General features: G+C 52.6%; 1 protein-coding gene across 5 annotated transcripts in view; it reads left to right on the top strand.

Moving 5' to 3' along the window:
- Positions 1-23,782, top strand: part of LOC111151605 (active BCR-related) — a 178,364-nt gene that overhangs the window by 97,709 nt on the left and 56,873 nt on the right. For 4 of the 5 annotated variants that reach the window (XM_022509693.1, XM_022509692.1, XM_022509695.1 and 1 more), the window contains 4 exons: positions 7,550-7,648; positions 14,302-14,487; positions 20,271-20,378; positions 23,157-23,217. In XM_022509693.1, coding sequence (XP_022365401.1) covers positions 7,550-7,648; positions 14,302-14,487; positions 20,271-20,378; positions 23,157-23,217 — 454 coding nt within the window. Of the gene's footprint in view, positions 1-7,549; positions 7,649-14,301; positions 14,488-20,270; positions 20,379-23,156; positions 23,218-23,574; positions 23,727-23,782 lie in introns of those variants that run through there. The other variant, XM_022509696.1, reaches the window with a different exon arrangement.

Below are 23,782 nucleotides of genomic sequence, written 5' to 3'. Positions count from 1 at the left end.
GTGGGCACCGGCCCACTCACTCTGGGGCTGTGAACGTTCTCCCCAGTGATGCCCCTGTCCTGTCATAGGAATTGCCTTGAAGGCAGAGCAGGAGGGGGCTGTGCATCCATCCCCTTTTCTTCTCTTTCCCTCCTCTCCAAGGGCGGGGTCCCAGTGCTGCCTGGGACATGGCACCCTGTGCCATTCATTCTTCCTTTCTTTCTCATCCACTTCTGAGAGCCCTAACCTCAGCCTTTTGCTCACCTCCTCCAAGTTCTGCAGCTAGAATGGAAGGCCAGTGGGAATGTATGGCAGGGAGTTTGCAGATGGCCGGCTGGCTGTCCAGGCTGCCTAGCAGAGTGTCCATCTGTGCCCACCTCCCTGTTGGGCCGGTCTGCATCCCAGAGGGTGTGTCACGGGGGCATTGCTGTGGGCAGGAGGCTGCCACTGAGCCTCTCTGGCCTCTGTCCCTCCTGTAGGATGGGGAATCACAGCCATGCCACACCCACACTACATTGTGGTTCCAAGGGCAAGCTAATGGAGGTGAAAACAGGCTGGAGACCCACAGGAGATGGCTGATGTGCAGCGTCTGGGTGCAGCTGTAGCTGTGGGCCTGGGTGCGGAGGAGAGAGGAGAGGTAATGGGAGGCTGGCGGTGGCTCACATCCCACCCCTGGTTCTCTCATCTGGTGCTAGCTCAGAGCACTGGGGTTCAGTCACATCTCCACCAGGCCTGCAGAGGTCTCTGCACTTAGGGTCTGAGCAACCTCCCCACCAGGAACAGGATGGGGGAAAGTCTGGCAATGAACCAAGAGCACTGGCTGGAACCAAGAGCCAAATAGTGTGTGGGATGCGAGGTGTAGGGGGTTTCCTGATGGGCCTTCTCAGAACCCCTTCCCAGCACAGATGGGGTCCTGCTCATGGGCTTCCTTATGGAACCACCCTTACTCTAGACTCTGGCTTATACCTGGGTCTTAGCCCATATTTCATTCTGCCCAGAACTCTGGATGTCTGCCTCCTCGATTATGCCGTTTTCCTCCAGGGCAAGGGCCATATTGTATTCACTGCTTGCTGAACATTGCAAAGAGCTTGGGATGGGGCTGGTGCGCAGTGAATGTGTGGAGGGAGGGAGCAAGGCTCCATGGGGCCTGCAAAGAAGGTACCCTGTTCCCGGCCTTGTTCTATTCAGAGTTGTTCCACCCCCAGGCACACATGACCCCTAAAAACCCAGACCCTCCCAGATCCCTGAGAGCGGCCCCTTCCGCTCTTTGTGGCCTCAGTTTTCCTGGACTTGTCTCAGCATGGGGAAAGGGGCCTTTCCTGAGTGTTGGTGAATTCCAGATCTCTCCCCCACCCCCATCTCATCCTGAACACCTCCAGGATACCCTCGCTCTCTCTACCAAGCTTGGTCAGCTGGAGAGGGAGCCAGCAAGCAAGGTGGCTGCAGAGGGGTGGGGAGAAACCTCATTGAATTGAGTCATTCAACAAACACCGTCAGGTTTGTTCTAGTCAAAGCACTCTGCCTCGCACTGGGGAGAAGACGGGATGAACGGGCATGATCCTTTCTCATGAAGAGTTCACAACTCAGGGCGAGGGGGCAAGTGCACAGATAAAAGGACTAGAAAGAGAAAGTCCTCAGGGTTCCAATAACAGGGTATGAACTTCAGAGGAGGAGAGACCGCTTCTGTTTTGGTCAGAGCTGGACCGGGTGCACGTTTGTGCAAGCGCGCGTGCGCGCGCGTGTGTGTGTGTGCATGTGCATGGTCAAGGGGCACTTCTGGAGGGTACGTCCCTGTCCTGGGCTAGGGATGGTCTTGGCAGTCTGCACCATAGACTCCTCTCAGCAGCTGGTGGGAATCCAAGGCCTTTCTCTCTGGGCTATTACTTTCCTTCAGGAGTACTTACCTTCAGCAGCTGCTGTGTCCCTGAGCATGTGTCCTATAAATCAATCTTGCTTTCAGTGTAATTTCTGAGATGCTTCTGTCTTTCCCCAGGGACAGAGGTGGATAGGGCAGCGGTTTCCTCCAGAGTTGGGGCCGGGGCTTGTCGTGTCTTTCAACCCAGACCCCCTTTTGAGGACATAATTCTCCATAGACAAATAATCACATTGATACTCTAGCCACACCATCTCCTGGCGGTAAAGGGTTGTATGCTTTCCAAAAATCTTTCGCACAATTCTATTTCAAGGTACGCAGGGCTGATTGCGGCCATGCTATCTAAAAGCTGCTATTTAAAGGAACTCCTTTGTCGGGAATGAAAGTCCTTTTGTCATGCAGATTAGCCCATCAGGTGTTATTCTGGGCCAGTTTTTAACAGAGTCGAAACGCCCACATTTGTTTCCTCCCGCCCTTGGGCCCCACATGGCCACGCCTGTGTCCCCCACTGAGGTGTTTCCAGGAGTGTGAAACCCACTTAGGATGACTTGAGATGTGATTTTAGAAGGCACCTAGGTGTATTTCTTGAACTTCAATAGTTAGGTTTATATTTTAATGTGTATTAGGAAAAATATGACTTGTGCATCTTATGATTTCAAATATCATGTTTGGGATGAGGCTGGGCTTTTAAGAAGTCAGTTGTAAAAAAACGATCTTAAGTAGACGGTAGTGTCGGAGGTGTGAGTGACAGAACTGCAAAGATGGGAATCACACACCTGACCTTTGGAAGCCCTGCTGGGACCTGCCTGTCTAGGGCCTCAGACAGCAGGGAGCCTGGAATAGAGGGATCCACTCTCCAGGAGAGTGGGCTGTGCCCCCCTTCCAGATTCTGCTAAGGCAGTAGCTGAAGGAGAGCTCCCCAGTGCCTAGCACTAGCAAGAGGAGCAATGGCTGGATGGCCCTACGTTGTCTTGGCTCAGAGAAGGGCCAGCTCTCCTAAAGCTGGTGCTTGGCATGGGCACAGCCCCCTAGCCTGGTGGCATCTCTTTTGCGCAGTTCCTGCTGGGTGCACCCCGAAAAGTGGTGCAGCCCATGAGCCGAACTCTGCTGGGTACAGCGCCACTTGGCCCCAAGGCTCCGAATGGCAGGTGCCCCTGCCTGTTCAGTCCTTGCTATTGTCTTGGAGGAGGTCACAGTTCCTGGACAGATCGTATTTTGGTTTGGCCTAGACCCAAACCTTTAGAGGCTTTTATTTATTTAGCTTCTGCGCTCTAGAAGACCAGGCCAGAGCTGGCTAACCTGACCTTGTAGACACTGTCCCTCCCAGGGGGGCTTGAATGCTTGGATTTGGGGGCCTTGACCTGACCGACTTGCAGCCTTGCAGGTTGTGGGAAATTCTGGGAGTGAACCAGCCTATAGTGGCTGTGTTTCATGAGCTCCGCTTGGAGAGGATAGCAGAGACCATGCAGCTTCCCTGTGCTGGGGGACCGACAGGCAGTATGGCACAGACTGGGGCAGGGGGGTCCCTGAATTCTTCAGAGAACTGGCCTCGAGCATTCTGGGCACGTGGGCACCACCTCCGGAGGGCTCTCTGGGCACAGAGACTGGCGCTCTCACCTTTGTATTTGTATCCCAGAGCCCGGTACATGGTACAAAATGAATGAATGTCCAGCCCTGGTGTTTTTTGAAACAAGAATAGCCCCACGAGGATTGAAGAAACAGTTGTGAGTTTCCAGATAATTCTAAGCCAGGAACATGGGGGTAAGAGGAAAGAAAAAAAAAAAAAAGGAAGAGGTTTTTGGTGAGAATAGGCCTCCTGTTGATAACGTGAGCAGAACTTCATTTCACGTGCTTAAGCTCTCCCCGACCTTCACCCCATGCCAGCGAAACTTCGGAGGGAGAATAGCCCATAGTGGGACTCTTGGGGGGTGACTTTTGACTTTTGGGGAGCTCAGATTGGACTCAGGTGGGAGTCTCTTGAGGAGAGGGTCTTGCTGAACTGGGCTGTTGCAGGGACTGTCACAGGCTCTGTGCTCAATGCCGAGGTGGGGGACAGTGTGGCTGGATCTGCAGTGATCAGGTCTTCATCCCCGGTCCTAGACCAGCCAGCCTTCCAGGGAAGCTCACAACGTCCTTCAAGTGATTTCTTTTACAAGATGTTTGCCAGCCTCTCAGATAAATCTTCGGCTGGCAGGGAACAGCAAGGGGGGGCGGGGGGAATCACTGGCCCCCCAGCATGGAAGGCAAGTTCCCGTTTGTCCGGCTTGGGAAGGAGCGGGGCTGGTGCTGTGTGCAGGGAGGTGGCCTCAAGTCTGACCAGGGGGGCCTGGGACCACCTGGGGCCCTGCTTTGGGCTCCAGCTCAGATCTCATTCCTTGAAGGGTGTGCTGTGTGCCTGAGCCCCCCAGCAGCTGGCGGTTTCCACTCCGTGCCTCAGGGGGATAATGACAACACCTTCCAGAGGGTGGGATTGTCCTGAGTTAATCCCTGGAAAGCTCTCCCAATGGCTCCTGGTACTTGTGAAGCCATAAGTACGTAACTCTTGCCCTTTCCTAAAGCTTGCTGTCCCTCCTGGTTTCCTAATGCTGCCAAAACAAATTACCACCCATTTCGTGGTTTAAAACACAAATTTATTCTCTTACATGCAAGCCTTAAAGGGTTAGCAGGTCTGCATTCCTTCTGGAAGCTCTAGGGGCAAGAATCCATTCCCAGGCCTTTTCCAGCTTCTAGAGGCTCCCTGTACTCCTCAGCTCATGGCCCCATCTTGGTCTTGGAAGCTGGTAGTATAGCATCTTCCAGTCTTTGCAATCACTTTCCCTCCTCCTGCTCTCCTTCTTTGGTCACATTGCTTTTTCTGACTATGACCCTCTTTCCACCCCCTCATAAATGTCCTTGAGCTCTCATAATCCGGTGTCATCTTTCCATCAAAAAATCCTTAACTTAATCATACCTGCAAAATCCCTTTTTCCATATAAGGTGACGTATGTATATAGGCTTGGGGGACTAGGGTGCAGACATCTCTAGCAGGATATTGTTTTTCGGTCACAGGGTCAGATAACATTTCAGAGACTGGGGGCAGTGGCCTGTGGCGCAGATTGGATACCTGGGCTGCTGGAAGGCCAAGGATTCTAGCCCTCCCCTGGGGCATGGTGGGAAAGCTGTGGGAACACAGTGGGGCAGGTTGTGCAGCTGGGGAAAGCCACTCTTCTCCAGACGTCAGAAATTTTTTTTTTTTTTAAGATTTTATTTATTTATTTGATAGACACAGATCACAAGTAAAGAGACAGGCGGAGGTGGGGGGGCTGGGGAAGAATGCGGGGCTTGATCCCAGGACCCTGAGATCATGACCTGAGCTGAAGGCAGAGGCTTAACCCACTGAGCCACCCAGTTGCCCTGGACGTCAGAAATTTCTGATAGCTTCATATACTCTCCCAGCCTGTGCCAAATAAGTAAGGGTGTGCATCTCATGCCCAGAGAGGGTTCTGTGCGTGATTCTGGGAAAGCACCTGATGCTTGAAAAAGAAAATGAGAACGGGGGTGGGGGTGGGAAGGTGGTGTTACTCTTTTAAGCAGTGGGACAGCCTGGAATCTGATATTGAAGGACTGGGATGCAGTCCCAGCTCTGCCACTTCTGACCCCAGCCTCGTCCCTTCCCTCCTCCAAGTCCTATTTGCTTCCATTTGCATGATGGAAAAATCTAGTACCCGCCTCAGTGAGGTATATGAGGGCTAAAGGAGCATGAGAAGAACTTAAAAGGCTTAGTAAGTGTAAGGTGCCCACGTGCCAGGGGTACTGTATGGTGTGGGCCTTCAGGGCTCTGCAGAGGAGTGTGATGTTGCTTCATCCCCCAACCTCCACCCCTGGAATCACCGAGCAGTGCCTCAGGCAGGAGGGTCAGTGCTGCAGAGAAGAGCCAGGGTGGAAGCCCGCCTGTTAGGCAGCAGGAACCAAAGTGCAGAGGCCCAAGCACTCCCAGCAGGTTGGGAAGACCCAGAGACCTGCCGGCTGCACGGGAGGTGGGCAGGGGGAGGTCACCAGGGTCAGAAGAGGCTCTAGGAGCCAACAAAGGTGTTTAAGCCAAGACTAAGCCAGACCTCATATCACAGGGCATTGTTATATATTTATATTTACTTGTTTTTTTGTTTTTACTGTCTTTCCTCTAGATTATAAACCACGTAAGAGTAGGGATTATAGTTTGTTTGCTTCCTGGTGTATCTACAGAGTCCAGTGGGTGTTCAGTAAATATTTGTTGCATGAATAAATAAATGAATGAATGACCTAATTGAATCCCCAAGTAATCACTTTTTGTAGCGTCGAAATTTTTGTTTCTCTTTTTTAAATTCTGGTGTAGATAGTTGTATTAGTGCTATATTAGTTTCAGGTATATGATATAGTGATTCAGCAATTGTCTGCGTTACTCAGAGCTCATCATGAAAAGGGCACTCTCAACCCCCTTCACCCGTTTCACTCATCCTCCCACCTGCCTCCCCTCTGGCCGCCACTTTGTTCTCTACACTTAAGAGTCTGGTTTTTTTGCTGTCTCTTTTGCCTTTTGTTTCCTGAACTCCACATACGAGTGAAATTGTATGGTATTTGTCTTTCTGCAACTGACTTATTTCACTTGGCTTTACACCTTCTAGGCCCATACACATCCTTGCAAACGGCAAGATTTCACAGCACTGATATTAAGTCCTTGGCAAGCATTTGGTGTAAGGTGGTGTCCTCAGAAGGTTAGCCAGGCTCTGGTGTGTGGTGTAAAGGGAGGAGAGAGAGGCAGAGGTCCATTAGAAGAATCCAGGCTGCAGAGCCAAAGTTTATAGCTTCTCCCGCAGGGAGGGACGGAACAGCGTCATTTTAAGAGACGAATAAGATGGACTTCCAAGGCTAAGTGGGGCATGATCGCTGTAAAGGAGAAGGAATTCTGGAGTGGGGAGGAGGTTAGTTAGGATATGTGCCTTGCACAGTGAGGCAGTCAGGAAATGCTGGGGGATACAGGGGTGAGGCTGAAGACCCCACAGCCAGCACCTTCTGTTAGGGGTTGAGCCCTTGGGGAAAGGAAGATATAGCTAGAAGGCCACAAGATGAGGCTCCCATAGCCGCTTCCATTCTCTCTACCCCTCTTCTCAGTTTATGAGTATAAACTCATGTTTATGAGTAGAGATTCCTCCAGGAGCCTTTTCCAGCCCCTCTTGGGCCCTCCTATATGACCGTACCCTGCCTCACCCATGGCTCCGATTTCCTTTCTTTTTTCCTCTTTGAAGTAGGCTCCTCACCCAGCCTGGAGTTCCACTCAGGGTTTGAACTCACAACCCCAAGATCAAGACCTGAGCTGAGATCAAGAGTTCACCACTTAACTGACTGAGCCCCCCAGGTGCCCGCCTCTGATTTTCCTTGTCCATATTCCTCCACTAAACTGCCGCAGGTCCTTTATTACCATGGAATAGGTGGCTGGATGGATGGCAAATAAGGAAATGTGGGAAAAAGAATGTGGAAGAAAAAGCGAGGTGTGAGCACCAGAAATATGGATGATCGTTTTTCCTTTTTTGTTCCGATTTTCCAAATTATCATAAATGTATTTGGCTTCTATTCCCTACCAAAGTGTCTGTGAAAGAGGAGGAAAAAGGCAAGAAAATGGATGGCTCAGGATGTTAGCCTCCTTTCTCATGAGCTCTTGGTTCTTGGTTTGCTTTCCTACAGGTGGAGGCAGGGAAGGGCCTGGAGATGAGGAAGCTGGTTCTCTCGGGGTTCCTGGCCAGCGAAGAGATCTATATTAACCAGCTGGAAGCCTTGCTGCTGGTGAGTCTGTGCTCCGGCTTGCCGGTCAGCGCCATGCTTGCAAACTGCTTTTGGGGTGGGAGGAGAAGGGGGACCTGGACCAGTCCTTCCCAGTGGGCAGAGTCTGACAGCCTGGCATTGGGCAGCTGGGGTCATTGCCAAAAAGGGGGCCTGTGCCTCTCAGCCCCAGGCCTCCTTGACCTGCCCTGGGAAAGGTGGGAGAAACACAACCATGTTGGAGATGAACACTCCCGTGGCTGCTGACCACGCACAGGCACCACTGATGAGTGACGGTGCTCTGTCCAGGTGGGGGCCCAGGTGTGGCCCAGGTGAGGACCTAGCCTCCACCTCCACACTGCTCTGGGCAGTCTCTACCAGTCAATCAAGCCGAGTCCTCTTTGTCATGCCCTGGTTGCAGTCCTTTTTCCTCCCACAGATAGTGAGCCGTGGCTCTCCTCAGGCCCCGTGGCAGGAAGTGTGAGGTAGGCGGGTGTCTGTATCGTTTGAGAAGCACCATAGCTCTGAGGCATTAGACCAACCCCAACCCTCTGTGAAGATGCCTCAGTTTCCTCCCAAGATGGCAGCACTGTGAGACTCAGACTGGGAGGGAAGTATTAGATGTGACGCCTTTTTCCTTTAAAGAAAGTGCACCTTAGATGTGGCTAGATCTTACACAGAGGAACTGGGGAATGTAAAGGCCTCCCCCTGGGTGTTTTGCAGCCTGAGACATGGGATGATATCAGTAAAAGAGGGAATAAGAAATGTAGATGAGTAGAGACTCATTCTTTTTTTTTTAAGATTTTATTTATTTATTTGAGGAGGGGGGGAGGGCACAAGCTGAGGGAGAAACAGACTTCCTGCCTAGCAGGGAGCCTGACAGAGGGCTCAGTCCCAGGACCCTGGGATCATGACCAGAGCTGAAGGCAGAGGATTAACGACTGAGCCACCCAGGTACCCCAGAAACTCATTCTTGTAAGAACTATAAGATACACATTTATGTACCTGTTGTGATATGAGATGTTGCCAACCAGGATGCCAGGGGCCTTGGCATTTATTACCCCAGGAATAACTATCGAAATGTGCAGATACTTTGCCATGCCTGGGTGTCTCAGTGGATTAAGTGTCCGACTCTTGATTTCGGCTCTGGTCATGATCTCAGCGTCATGAGCTTGAGCCCCATGTCTGCTTGTCCTTTTCCCCCAGCTCCTCCCCCCACTCACATGCTCTCATTCTACCCCCTTTCAAATACATAAACAAAAATCTTAAAAAAAAAAAAAAAGAAATGTGCATCAAAAAAAAATTCATAAAAGAAATGTGTAGATACTTTGTGACTGCCTGGGCTCGGTCTGTGGTACCTCTCACTGAGAGTTTATTGGTAGGCATGACAGTGTTGTTCAAGAGCTGGACAGTCCAGCAGACAGATAAGGACTGTGGTCTGGGGCCAGAACTAAGGCAAGACTTGGCTCTGCCATTAATCATAGACTCATGGCACTGTTTTTCTTATCTGGATCTGAACCCATTAGTGCATCATGAAATCAATGTAGGTTGGAGCCAGCATTTTTTATAAAATGAGAAAGAAAATACCAGTGTGCATTGTGCATAGTAAGAGTAAGTACTATTTCACTTAATTTCGGGTGTGGGGTGTGTGTGTGTGTGTGTGTGTGTGTGTGTGTGTGTGTGTGTATGTACTGGGCCACATTCTTTCTCGTGGGTATTGTCATTTTGGAAACCCCTGGCTTTGGGCAAGTTGTGCATAACCTCCTTGAGCCTCATCTGAACATGAGAATAATCCCGTGACCTTCTCTGTCTTCTTCACGGGGTTGAGAAGCTCAGGTGATCCCTTTTGGGGTCCCAGGCACTCAGGGTAGCTGAAGGAAGGAGGACAAGCGGAGGACCAGTCAGATGCACGTGACACACCTCAGGAACGGAGAATTGCCACAGCCAAGTGAGGGGGCGTCGTTGTCATTACTGAAAGGATGTGTGTTTGAGAGGAGTTCCAACAGAGGACCCTCTGACAGATGGCCTGTCAGAATCCCTGCTTGACTGCTCTCAAGCTCGAGCCCTTCAGAATATTCGTGAACCCTTGTGGCACCTCTTCTCCATCTGCAGACCCCGGATACTGATACGAGTACTCTGTTTGTGGGGTTGTTGTGGGAACAAAAGGAGTTTGTGTGTGAAGCTCTTAGAACAGAGACTAAAGCGTTAGCTGCTGCTGTTATTTTGTCCAGTCCTGGGAGAGACGCAGGTTGGGGCCTGTTTCTGTCAACACAGCCTTTCCCTGAAGGAAGGGGAGGCGAGTCCTCAGAGGAGGCTGGGCCCTATTGGAGTCCAACCTGTGTGTGCCTTCTTGTCAGTCATTGGGCCTAAGGTGAGCTTCCCTGTGTTGGGGCAAAGATAGCAACAGAAGTAGGGGCCAAGACACTCCCTCCCTGCCTCACCTTTCTAACAGCTCAAGCCTCAAACGCAAAACCTGTGAGGCTCAGGCCTACAGGCCACCCAGGACACATCCCTCCTCTCCTCCCAGTTTGTTCATCCCAGGCCCCTGATTGGTTCTTGAACAGAGGCCAGGAGAAGAGTGGGGAGGCTGACTGGGAGACCTGGTCTATGCTGGAGGGCTCCAGGAAGAGGGGGCGGATCCTCCACAGCTACAGCCTCAGACAGTGAGCCTCCGAGATAGGAATCAGGCCTCTCCACCCAAGGCCTTGAGCTGGGAGCCCTCCCCTCACAGCTTTCTGATTACTAAAGCCTTTGCCCTTTAGGGGTGATCTGACCGAGGGGCCCCGGGGAAGAAAATCTCTCCTCTCGGTGGCGCACTCCCAGATCTCCTACTCATCACCCAGCCCCTCTGGCTCTGCTCCTCCCGTGTTTGTGTCAGACTGTTCTCAGCTTAACACTTCCTGATATGCAGATGGCTGGGTGTGTGTGGTGTGTGTACCCAAGGCTGTGTGCACACACAGATGCTGTTGGGACTCACACAGGAGCCTCTGTTCCTGCCCCCCTGGGTTGGCTGGGGCAAGGTTTGGTAATCTGGAAACCTCCGGTTCCCAGTTGGCTCAGATTACAAACGGAGTGGGCCGCAGCCCGAGCTGGAGTGGGGGGTGGAGGAAGGGAGACAACCAGATGCGTGTCATTCTGCATCTCACCCACTGTGGGGAATGTGGAAGTGAGCTCAGGGGCTGCCTCTGGCCATTGCTACAGAACTTCCCACCACAGGGCCTCGCCGGCCCTCCGCTCTCAGCCTCGCATTTGGGGTTCTCAGGTTCCTTTTCTCTAAAACAGGTTAATGATGATTCCCTCCCTGGGTTCCGGGAAGAGGAGTAACTGAGATGATACGTTGGCAGCCTCCAGGCCTTCTGGGATAGGAGGTGGAGGAAGTGGGCTGATTTCTTGCCTCTGTTTCGAAAGGCAGGTCGCTGGGGGACAGAGCTGACAGACGGCTGTGGGAAGGCCCGCTCTGAGTCAGAACCCACCTGGCCCCGCTTCCTGAGAAGCACTTTGTGGAAAGTGGAGAGCCAGGCCCGACTCCCGGGTCACTCAGTGATCCTCTCTTTTAAGAATCTGTTTCTCCCCTGATGAAATGGAGAGCCAGGGGCTAGCCCTGCTTTCTGCAGCAGGATTCTGGGAGGAGGGAGAGGCATGCTAGCCCTTGGGGAGAAGAACAGTGTTGGACGCAAGTTCAGTGTTGGGTTGCTTTTGCCTTTTAGCCATCTGGAACCTGAGGCCTGGTTTCAGGGCTTCACCAGATAAAAGTAACTGCCTTCAAGGGTCTCTGGCCAGCCGGGGCTCCCACACGCCCGGCACTTTCTCTCTTCCCCGCCAACCCCAGTGAAGTCAAGCCTGAGACCAAAGGGCCCCAGCCTTGTCCTGAGAACCCTCTGCCGTCCTGAGTACAGGCCCCATCCATGTGACCCGCTGTTGGTGAGCGCGCGTTGCTTCCCTTTTTATAGACAGAGTGGGAAGTTCAGGAGGAAGCAGAGCAGTTGGGTCTTGTCTTTGCTGGGGTGGCTGATGAGTGCTTCCCCAGCAGCTTCTGAGAAGTCCTGACCCTTGGTCTTCCCAGGGCTGTTCCGGCCCTATGTGCTTTTTTTCCCCCTCTGGGTGGGGACGGCACCCCCAGGCAGGAGCAAGGAGTATCGTTTCTGGGACTCTGGTGATTTGTCTCTCCACTAGGACAGCAATCTTGAGGAACAGCTCCGTGTCCTTCACAGAATGTTGGGAGTCCTGAAGCTGAGGGCAGCCGCCCACCTGGGGTTGGGAGAACAGTGTTTCCTTTCTGTGGTTCCTGGTTCTTCTGTTTCCCTGCTTACCCATGCCCCACCCTCCACCTGCTCAAGGCCCTGTTCCTGTCATCACCTCTGTGAAGCCCCCTGGGCTGTACCAGCACTACCTTGGGACCACTTGGTTGGTATTATAGTCCAAGATGGGTAATACCCTGTCTGGCTTTTTCTACTACATGGTCTGGTTTACCCACATGGCTTATAATGTTCTCCAGAGCAAGGATCTTGAGTCAGAAAAATAATCTCCTGAGAAGAGAATTGGCCCTCCGTCACTCACCTGCCTAAATCCCTTCAGGGAAAGGCAGGTCATTGCATTTCTTGCCCCTGCCTGGTCTGGCCCCTGCCCAGTCCTCCAGCTCTCCTCAGGCCTCGCTCCTTCCCCTTGCCCACTGCACACGGGCTCCCTGGCTTTCTCCAGCTCCTCTCTCTCATCAAGCCCCTGCCCACTGTGGAACCGGCATTGAGGAACACTGTCCTCTGAGCCCCCAGGCTTCCATTTCAGGGTAAATGTTCCTTCCCTTCTGGGAGAAGCTGTCCTTCCCCACCCTGTCTCAGGAGGTCCCCTTATTTCCTTCATTGTGCCCAGGTGAAAATAGTGTGTATGACGGTTTCCTTGTGTTTTGTCTGTCTCCCCTATTGAATGGGGGGCTCCACGGGGCAGGGATGGGACGTGTGTGGTGAGTCACTGAATACCTGGTCTGACCTCACATTAGGCACTTGGTACATTATTCGTGGGGCATATGATGATAATAGTAGCAGCTAACATTATTGACTGCCTCCTAGGTACCAGGCACCTACTTGATATTTTATATAAATTATGGCTCTTGATCTTCCCATCAGTGTTCTTGAGAAGGTAATATTACCCCAGTTTTACAAATGAGGCTGCAGAGGCCCAGATGCTAAGTGACAGAGCTGAGACTCAAACCTACACCTCCTGGCCTGCACCAGGGAAAACCCCATCCTACTGCCCTTGCAAAGCCTGGGCATTAGGGTTAATTGGTCCCAGTGCTAAGAGGCTCGGAAGGAGGGCTCTGCTTTTCCCTGCCTTTTTCCTCACTTCTGGACTTTCTAGAGCTGGGAGGACAGGGAAGCTGGAAGTCAGAGCCTCATCTGGGTATTTGGGTAGATGGGACTTCCTCTTATGGACAGGCGTTGCTGGAGCTTGGCTGCTCTGGTGGTCCTCTCTCAGACCAAGCCAGTGATAATTCCAGTCTCTGTTAATGTCACTGTTCCAGCCAGTCTAGCCTCTAGTCACCCGTTATTGGCTGGAATGCTTCTCTGGTTAGAAAGCTCACTAACCAATCCTATGAGGTGATAGGGACCTGCCCCCATGACTTCTCCTGGCTGTTCCTAGGTTTCCAGGGTGACTCAGACTAAGTCAAAGGGCTCTTTCCGCACAGCCTTTCCACTAGATGAAGAACACATTAAGCACGTCTGACTCAGGCTTCTGTCTTCTGTGTAAATGTGTCTGCCCCTCCCATACTTTCTCTAAGTGATGGGGTCCAGACCCTGTCTCCTGTAGGGCCTCTGGAGTGCAGTCTAGGCATCTTTGCAGGCTTTGGGGCTAAGGGAAGGCCAATCAAGGAAGAGTTCCTTATCTTTTGATATCAGGGTTTTTTTTTTGCTTCAGCTGTGAATTTTAATAGCTTTTTTCCCCCTGATGATAAAAATTAATATTTACTCTGGTACCTGGGTGGCTCAGTCGGTGAAACATCTGCCTTTGGCTCAGGTCATGATCTCAGGATCCTGGGATCGAGCCCCGCATCAGGTTCTCCACTCAGCAGGGAGCCCGCTTCTCCCTCTCCCTCAGCCCCTCCTCCAGCTTGTACTCTCTCTGTCACTTGCTCACTATGTCTCAAATAAAATCTTTTTTAAAAAATTAATATTTACTCATTGTAGGTGGTTCAGAAAATGCAGAAAAATCACACTGAAGAAATTGCACCCAGGTCCCATTCTCCTACGGTCCCCCTGTTGGGCATGAAGGCAACAGCTGCAGCTCCCCACCAGTGTTAGGGAGTGTCCCGAGTTACTGTTTGTCCCTGCATCCACCCCACCTGAAGGCCCTGGAGCATCTTGGTGTAGATAAGCTCAGTTGACAGATAAGTTTCATCTCACCTGTCAATCTCAGCTTGGAGAGAGTCTGGGACTGTGACCAGGCTCAGTGAGAAAGAGCATTATGATTGACTCGTGATGTCTGCCATGGTCGACCAGCAGTGTCTGCCTTGGTCGACTTGCAATGTCTGCCATGGGTACAGGAGGTAGGATGTGGCCACATGCCCTCTGTGGCCTTCTTGAGGCCCAGCTCCAGCCACGGGAAGTGCATGTCTGTGCCCTGGAGCTTCTGCCCATCTGGTTCATCGGTTCTTACCTTCTCTCTTTCTCCCTCCTCACTCCCAGCCCATGAAACCCCTGAAGGCCACAGCCACCACCTCCCAGCCTGTGCTCACTATCCAACAGATCGAGACCATCTTCTACAAGATCCAGGACATCTATGAGATCCACAAGGAGTTCTATGACAACCTCTGCCCCAAGGTGCAGCAGTGGGACAGCCAGGTCACCATGGGCCACCTCTTCCAGAAGCTGGTGAGTCTCCCGTGGACGGACAGCACTTATCTGGTGCCTCAGTGGAGCTGCTGGTGTTGGGAAACGTCCAGAAATCCCCAGCCTTCTTGATCTCCTTCAAGGCCTGGGTCACTTCTGAGTCCCAGAGGAAAGCCTGGACCTCTGCTCTGTGGGGCCCTGGGCCTAGTTTCCCGACTCCAGGCCTCCCACCGTAAAGCCTGAAAGTGCTTCTAGGGATGTGAGGGGCTTCAGGGCTGGAGTGAAGGTTCACCTGCTGGGCTTCAGGTTGCCTGTCCTTCAGCAGACAGAGAGGCTAACAGTGTCAGTGGGCAGGCAGGGACTGCTCCCTTGAAACACTGGGCATTTGCCTCACCACGGTGCTGCCTCTGAAATGAAGCGGTCAGACGGGTCAGTGAATGATCCCCTCCTGGGGACCCTAGAGCAGAAAGCATCAAGAACTCAGCCCACCCACCATTGCAGGGGAGAGACAAGGTAGAATTAGCATGCAGACATAGTGTTGGGAAAGGCTTTCAGAGGTCTTCCAGTTCCCAAGGCTTCTGTGACACCTTCTCCCCTAGCTGTGAGACTGTCTCTGGCTGTTTCCCCGGAGGACCCCCAGGTTAGACCTATGGCGCCCCCATCCCCACTCTTTACTGACCTTTCCCTGCCCATAACTTCGCCCACCCAGGAGGCAGCAAGGAGACTGCCAGTCCGTGATCTTTGTTGTCTGGGTGTGAATGGAGGTGGGCAGGGAGCAGTGCCTCTTCTTTACCTCCCCTGCAGTGGTGGGACTGGTTGAATGGACAGGCCTGTACTCTCCTTACACTGGAGAAAACTCTTGCTAAGATTCTTCTAGGGCCTCAAGCTCACGGTATGTTCAGAACTGAACTTACTGTCTCAAAAGTTCTTTGCTCTTCTTCCTGCCTCTGTGTCAGTGGGTGTTGCCACCATTCTGTCCCCCATCCATCCATGACTCCCTTGGACTAGTCCTTGGTACCTCCCTCTCCACTCCCTTCCCCATCCCCAATTCTGGAGGATGCTCACTGCTGGGCCTGCCTTGCCCTGCCCCCTCTGGGGCCCTCCCCTCCCCTCAGGAGTGGCTCCTGCCTCCAGGCCCCCCTTCCTGCCAGCCTCCCCACCTCTACTTAGCAGCAGCAGAGTTACCTGAACTCCTGACCTCGCTTCTCCCCAACTTAAATCCCTTCAATGGCTCCCCCTTGCCTGTTGAATAAATGCCAGGCTCTGAGGAATGGCTTATGAGACCCTTTGCATGCTGGCCATCCCTGGCCTCTGGCTGTTGCTTCCCCTGTCCTTGTGTGCTCCCTCCCCGCACTGACACTGAACTTTCTATTCTCAGTCCGTGCAGCAGACACTCCTGACCTCTCTAGTTTTTTTTAGCTCCAGCTGCCTGAATGTCCTTCCCCAACTGCTTCCAGCTTAGAAGTGACATCCTCGGCAAAACCTTCCCCCAAACTTCCAATGTAGCCCCTTTGTTTATCCCCTCAGTGAACATGGGAACCTCCTGTCTCCCTAAAACCATAAGCTCTCAGAGAGTAGGCTGCATTTTCTTTATCATTAGATCCCAGAACTAGCCTAGTACTCAATACATGATGAGTGAGTAAATGAATGAGTGCACCATGACCTTGACTACTGTGACTAGGGAGAACTTGGAAGGGCATCGAGGGGGATGTACATCACAGGGCCTGAGGTCTGCGTCCCAAGAGGCCAGCAGTGTTGTAGGGACAAACATAGCTTCTAGAGCCACAGCTGACTTTGTTTTGGTTTTTTCAAGAGTTACTTATTTATTTGAGAGAAAGAGAAAGTGTGCACATGTGGAAGAGGGGAGGGGCAGAGGGCGAGGGGAAGAGCCTCCCAAGTAGACGGTGCTGAGTACGGAGCCCGATGCGGAGCTCCAAGTGGGGCTTGAACTCACAACCCTGAGATCATGACCTGAACCAAGAGCAAGAGTCAGGGGTTTAACTGACTGTACCATCCAGGTGCCCCTGGCCACAGCTGACTTTGAATCCTGACTCTGCTACAGATACAGCCTGTGACTTTGGGCACAGCCTCTCTGACTCAGCTTCCTCATCTGTGAAAAAGAGGATAATAATAGTATTTACCTCACTGAATTGTTGTGAGGACTACGTGAGTTAATACCTGAAAAGGGCTTGGAACAGGGCCCAGAACATAGTAAATTAGTAAATACTCAATAGTCAGCCATTAGCATTACTGTTACTACCATCACTGCTGTCACCACCGTCGTCGTCCTCGCTATTCTTAGTGAGAGGCACCCCGGAAGGTGGTATTGCCGGGGAACCCCACACTCCTGGTTCCGGCAGCCCCAGAGTGCCTGCTCCTGTTCAGGGACGGCACGTACCCAGTCATCACTCCTGGCCTGGTCCCAGGAGCCTGAGTGGATTGGCTCGGGGGACAGCCTCTCCTCGGCCTCATGAGAGAACAGATGAGAGGAGGGTGGGGGTACCTAGGCCAACGCATAGTGGAAATGCTGTCCCACTTTTATCTCTGTCACTCGGACCCTGCTGTCACCAGTGTCCCGCATTCAGCTCCACAGGCCCCGGGTGGTGAATTTGCTATCCCCCTCCCTTCCCCCAGCAGCATGAAGGGCTCTCCGTAGCCCCTGGGGCTGCAGGCCTGGGAGGGCCGGGGAGGAGCTGGGCAGCCCAGGCATCTGGAGGTGGTTTATTTTCAGCTGGTCTCCATTACTGAGAGAAGGGAATTAGCATCTCTGCTATTTGTTTTATGAGATCACCCCAGTGCCAGGCTGCTGTTTCCAAGCAACCTCCACATCCCAGTTAATGGCCCTGGCAGGCCAGGCCTTAGGCTCTGCAGACGAGGGTACACCGTGAAGATGGCAGTGCCTGGGATGGGCCTTGACCCCCGTGTGCCAGTCTTCTGCCCAGGTGGCTCCAGCTCCAACTCGGCTCCTGCTACTCCCTTAGGCTGTGGGGTGGGAGGATAGCGTTCTGACCTTGGCAGCCAACCCTCATCATTCTTGTGGGAAAGGGGGACAAGGAGAGCACATCCGCGAAAGAAGAAAAGCAATGATTTTTACTTTGGTTTAGGAAGCAATTGTCTAGCACCTTCCCCCGTAGCCTGGGACACCGGTGGGCTGGTACTCCCCCTGGAAAAGGAATTAAATTCATCCCTTCCTGCACTTCTGCCAGATTTGTCGTCTTTGCCAAAAGTCTGGCCCATCTGAGGCTGAGACCTGCACAGCTCTGGCCTTGGTTTCTTTGCAAGCACCCCCGTTCTCATTTTCCCCTCTGGCTTTCCCGGCCCCCCACCTGCCCCAGATCTTCGGGATCTGGAGGAACACGAGAGTTCTGCAGAGCAGAGTGGTCCAGGGTGGGCCCCCCCGGGCAGCCTGCTTTCCCCAGCACCTCAGCATCCCCCCCGAGGAAGCCCTGTGGCAGCGGAACCTCCGTTACTACTTGACTGCAAAATATTTAAACCAGAAATTCTAGAGAATACGTGTAGCAAACAACTGTGCACTCATTCCCCCAGAACTGACGGATGTTAAACTCTGAAGATAGACTTTTTAATCAAGGAAACAAAGCATTGTAGATGAAGTCTGTCTCCCTTCCCCTCGCCCTTCTGCTCAGCACAGAAGCAGCTACTGGAATGAATTTGGTGTGTTGCCTTCTGGGCTGCAGTTTCTATTTTTATTATGTATCTGTATCTTTTTGTGGCATTACATGTACTTTTTCAACATATATATTTTGTGTATTTTGCAGTTCGATCATTTGGGAACTTGTCGGTGTTACTACCCATAGATCTCGTTCCATCATTGTAGCTGCAGTGTGGATATGAATTACTGCATTTGTGAGCATCTGTCCCCAGTCTCTCTACAGGAGGGAGAGTGGAACAGTAAATCCCCTTGCTCACGGCTCCTTGGGGACATACAAGGGCAGGTTTCACTAGAGCAGTGCCTCCACTAGAACTATAATGCGAGCCACGTACGTTAATTTTAAATTTCCTAGTAGCCCTTACTTAAAAGTAGAAATTGGGGCGCCTGGGTGGCTCAGTGGGTTAAAGCTTCTGCCTTCGGCTCAGGTCATGATCCCAGGGTCCTGGGATCAAGCCCTGCATCGGTTTCTCTGCTCAGCAGGGAGCCTGCTTCCCTTCCTCTCTCTCTGCCTGCCTTTCTGCCTACTTGTGATCTCTGTCTGTCAAATAAATAAATCTTAAAAAAAAAAAAGTAGAAATAGGCGCAGGAAATTAATTTTAAGAATGCATTTTATTGTTAAAAAATATGTATTTAGCCCAAGAGATCGAAAATATTGTCATTTTAGCATGTAATCATTATTTAAAAATTAATGAGATCATTTACATTCTCTTTTACATACTAAGTCCTTGAAATCCAGTGTGTATTTCACACTTAGAGCACATCTTAGGGCGCCTGGGTGGCTCAGTCGGTTAAGCATCTGACTTTCGATTTTGGCTCAGGTCGTGATCTGATCAGGTTGTGAGATTGAGCCCCGTGTCCAGCTCCGAGCTGGGTGTGGAGCCTGCTGAAGATTCTCTCTTTTCCTCTCCCTCTGCCCCATCTCCCTTTCTAAAAAAAATGCACACACACACACACACACACACACACAGCACATCTCAGTTTGGACTAGCCACTTCTCAGGTGCTCACCTGTCACAAGTATTGACTGACTCCCGAACCGGACCCCAGACTCTGGGGTTTGTATGTAGAAGTGGGTTTGCTAAGGAGTAGGCTGAGCTGTGCATATTTTTAGCTTTATTAGTTATTGACAAATTACTGTTCAAATAACAGGCCTGACGCCCCCATAAGCAGTCTGTAAAAGCTCTAATTTCCCCTTCATTTTTGCCAACCTTTGATATGATTAGACTTTAAAATTTGGGGCAGATTGATGGGGATGACATAGTACCTCACCGTGCTTGTAACTCACATTTCTACCCTTTCCTCTCTCAAGGGGAAATGCATATATGCAAAGCACAGGAAGACTTTCCATAAATATTTGAGGAATTAAGTTAATGAGCCTTGGTTTCCCCTTTTGCAGAAAGGGATGATGGCATCCGTTTTGCCTCTCAGAGCTGAGGTTCTGTGTGGTTGTAAGTAGTGGGAAGCTTTGTGTTAGGTTCAGAGCGACATGCAAATGTGTCCTGAGGCTGGTAGGGTCTCTGGCTCCTTAAGAGGCTGAGGATGTAGGGACAGGGACTGAGGGAGGCCAAGGGAAGTAGGGACTACATCTCTTTTTTTAAGTAATCTCTACACCCAACCTGGGGCTCGAACCCACAACCCGAGATCAAGAGTAGCATGCTCCACTGACTGAGCCAGCCAGCTGCCCTTACCCCGCTGGGACTGCACCTTTAAATGCTGTGCCTTACACTCAGCCTGGGGAGTGGGGTACTGGGCAGGCCACGGGTGCCCTCCAGGCTCCAGCTAATTCCAGGCTATGAAAGACGGGTAAGGCTTTACGGGGCTTCAAACCCCAGGAGACCTTTATGATGCTAAATAAAGCCAAATGTTGTTGAATTTCTTGTGTGCCAACAAAGGCCCTGCCCCGCTCCCCCCATCCCCAGTACCCTCTTGTTAACCTTATTGGCTGAGCTGGTTTCCATGGAAACTGTCAAGTTCAAAGGGATACTATAGTATGTTCATCCTGCCTTTCACCTCTGTTCCAAGTGTAGCCCTTTGGAGCAAAGTTAGAGGTTCTGAGTGCCAAGGGAGCTCCAGGTGCCCTGCTTACGGTGTCATCCATTCATTAATCCTCCCTCCCATCCCCCTGCCCTCCTCTCTCTCTCCTCTTCTCCCTGCAGGCCAGCCAGCTCGGTGTGTACAAAGCATTTGTGGATAACTATAAAGTCGCTCTGGAGACAGCTGAGAAGTGCAGCCAGTCCAACAACCAGTTCCAGAAGATCTCTGAGGTGGGCAGCTCCCCGCACAGCCCCTGCCTTCCGGCCTCTGGGCCCGTTGCCCATTAGGGAAATGGTTCCCCTGAGGGGAACACTTAGACTGACAGTTGCTTTCTTGCACTTGACATTTTCCCTCATAATATAAGAATAACGATGTGTTTGATTTTGTTATTCTGTTTAGGTTATTCTGTATCAGAACAGAGGAGACAAAAAAGGGGAAAAAAAAAAAAAGGCAGTATTGTCACACACTGTGGTGACCTTGAGCAAGTCCCTTCCCGTCTCCTGGCCTTATTTCCTCTTCTGTCCAGTGAGGGGTCTGGATTCTTCAGCTCATCCCTGGTTTGCTCGATAAGAACCACCAGGGGCACTGTTTAAAATGCAGATCTCCAGACACCTTCCCTGGAGCTTTAATTCAGAGAGTTTGGGGTGGGACCCAGGAGTCTCTATTTCTGAAGCTTCCCCGGGTTATTTTTATGATCAGAAAGATTGGAAGAGTTCTGGACTAGCTTGTCTCTTAAGATCTTTTGCAACCGCCCGACAGAGAGAGGACCAGGGCCATTTGTGAGGAGAAGCAGCCGTACACTTTGGCTCTGTTGTTGCCGGGAGCCTTCCTTCCATGCTCCTCTGCTGGGCAAAGCTCTGCTGTTGCCGGGAGCCTTCCTTCCATGCTCCTCTGCTGGGCAAAGCTCTGCTGTTGCCGGGAGCCTTCCTTCCATGCTCCTCTGCTGGGCAAAGCTGTGGCATTGGCTGCCATTGCCTCTCCAGGAAGCGGCAGGGAGGAGCTCTAATCTCCTCCAGGAGCACAGCCCAGCCTCCCTCTTGTGTTGAAAGGATCTCCATGAGACGCCTGAAGCTGCTGCCCTTGCTGTCACAGCCCCAGCTCCAAGCTTGGGTCAAGAGAACCTCTGGGTCCAGGGAAGGGGAGCTCCTTCTTCAGTTTTGGAAATTCTGCCTTACAGGCCTCTACGGACCCTTTGCTTTCCCATCTCTGCTCTGATGCTAGAAAAGTCAGGGAGATGCAGGATAGGGTTGGTGAGACTCTGGGGTGACGGGTTCTACTCCAGTTTGGAATCCACTGAGAGGCAGCACACAAGTTGGACAGCTGGAGATGAAAATGTCAACTCGATTACTAGTAAAAGCCAGGTTGGAAAAATGTGGCCTTGGATCTGTAGGCACATTGGGCTTGCTAGCACTTCCTCTCCAAAATGAAACACATCTATTGGGGATGGAAACAGGGAGCTAAGCTCAGTTTCTTCTTCCAGCCCCAGCCATGGAGTGCAGTCAGTCACCCTGTGCCTGGGAACACAGAGCTGGGTGGGGAAGTCCCTCTGCTTGGGGTCACAAGGCAGGAGAAATGGTGCTTCCTCTCATGGCTCCCAGCCCTCCCTGGGAACAAACTGTAACCGCCCGATGTGTGTCCAAGGGTCATGTCTGGTCCAGAGAGTGGCGAACCTCCTCTTAGCCTAGGCTGACTGCCTGTTCTCTGGTCGGCGGAGACCCCCGCACTCCTCCCAAATCCCTCTCCCAGACTCCAGCCCTGGCGGCAGAGTGGGCCCCCTGGCCTGCTGCCAGGTGGCTTCTCACCCTGACTCATGCGCTGATGCTGTCGCTTCCTACTGGCACTTCCACTTAATTACTGCAATTAGGGCCCTTCTCCTCTGCAGCGGGAGCGATTTCATACCTCTGGGCTACGCTGGAGGGGGGCACGGGGACAAGTTTCCTAAAGCTGGGAATCCAGTCACCCACCAGAGACAGCCTTGGGGAGCTGAGTACCCCCCCTTCTCCCTACCCCAATCCCCAAGCTCAGTCCCTAGGGGTTTTCTCTGTCGAGAAACAGCGTGAGGCAGGAGTAGGAAATGTGGGGCTCCTGCTGCCTGGGTGTGTCCCCCCCTTTCCAGGCAGAGCAGAGCAGGCACCATCCCCTGGGTCCCTGACCTTGGCCTTCACTCACCCTGGCCTCCCTGTTGACACCCCACCTGGAGGCCCCCCTCCACACACTCAGCCCTGTCTGCCATGGGGATTGCGTTACAGCTCCAGTTGCGGGCCCTAGTGGTCTGTCGCCAAGGGCCAGAGCTGGAACCTCTCTCTCCAACAGCTGAGAAAATAGGATCAGATAAGCAATCCCGATTCTCTCTCCCGGGCACTTGGCTTGGGGGCCAGGAGGGATGTGGCCTCTTCCTTGCTTGCAGTTTCTTCCCTTATGTTAGCACCCGTGGGTGGGGGGTGGCAGGTGGGGTTGGGGGCTGGATGAACCCCTTTCCATCCGGGTAGGATCTAGATGGGACTGCCCTGTGGAGCTTAGTCTCTGCCCTGGGTGCGTAGGACCCCTGGCTCCTTATCTCCAGGGCTGCCCACGCCCTAAGGGTACACCTGCCTTTTGTCCTCTCAAATCCCATGTACCCCGGGCTGATGGTGGACAGAAGCCCTAACTCATGGCTGCTGCTGGGGGATCCAGCCCTTGCCACTTCTCCAGAAGGCCGTCAGAGTCACCAGGGTGGGGTGTTAGGGGGTGTGTCCGAGGAGCACCGGAGCTCCATACCTCTCTGGTACCCAGAGCCCCTCCTTCCTGCCTACATCCAGCCTCCTCCGTACTCCATACACGCCGGGAGACCATGGATGCGGCACAGGGAGTCTGGAGTCCATGAGTCAGGGGGAGACCTGGGCTCTGGTCTTTGTCCTCCTGTTTGTACCCTGGCTTCCAGAGCACTGCTTCTTCCTGCTCTGGCTGCTATGAGGGAAGGGGAGGTTCGGGGGCAGGCCACGTAGTGATTCCTCCCCTCTGTTCGGCAGGAACTCAAAGTGAAAGGTCCCAAGGACTCCAAGGACAGCCACACGTCAGTCACTATGGAAGGTACTCTGGGGAGTGGGCTGGATAATAGTTACCTTCCTTTGTCTGCTCTGTGGACTACGGTGCTCTGCTTGTGTGAGCATGTGCATGGGAATGAGAGAGAGAGAGAGAGAGAGAGAGAGAGAGAGAGTGTGTGTGTGTGTGTGTGTGTGTGTGTGTGTTTGGTGTGCACAAATGCGAGGAATCCAGCCTCTGTCCCTAGGCAGCCGTCCAGTTACAAACGTGCTCCTCCTTAGGATGCCAGCAGGCAGCTCGCTCCCCTCCTCCCCTCCCCCCTCCTGCCTCTCCACGCGCGCCTCCCCTCCCCTCCCCGCCCCGCCCCTCCCCCTTGCTAGAGGAGCACTCTGAAGCGGCTGCTTGATTCAGGCTGTGCAGCAGCAGCCGGCAAGGTGGCTGAGTGGCCAGGCTGCTGATGGGAGCCACCGAGCGATGGCCGCAAGCTCCTGCCGCTGGGACGGAGGCTGCCATGGAAATCCTCCTCATCATTCGCTTCTGCTGTAACTGCACCTATGGTAACCCAGGCGCCCCCCTCCCCCAGGGGAGGTGGTGTAGCTTCCCACCTCTGGGG

Source organism: Enhydra lutris, unplaced genomic scaffold (genome assembly GCF_002288905.1).
Source record: "Enhydra lutris kenyoni isolate GAN:26980312 unplaced genomic scaffold, ASM228890v2 scaffoldscaffold26, whole genome shotgun sequence".
Taxonomy (NCBI): domain Eukaryota; kingdom Metazoa; phylum Chordata; class Mammalia; order Carnivora; family Mustelidae; genus Enhydra; species Enhydra lutris.
This window is presented reverse-complemented; position numbering and strand designations above follow the sequence as displayed.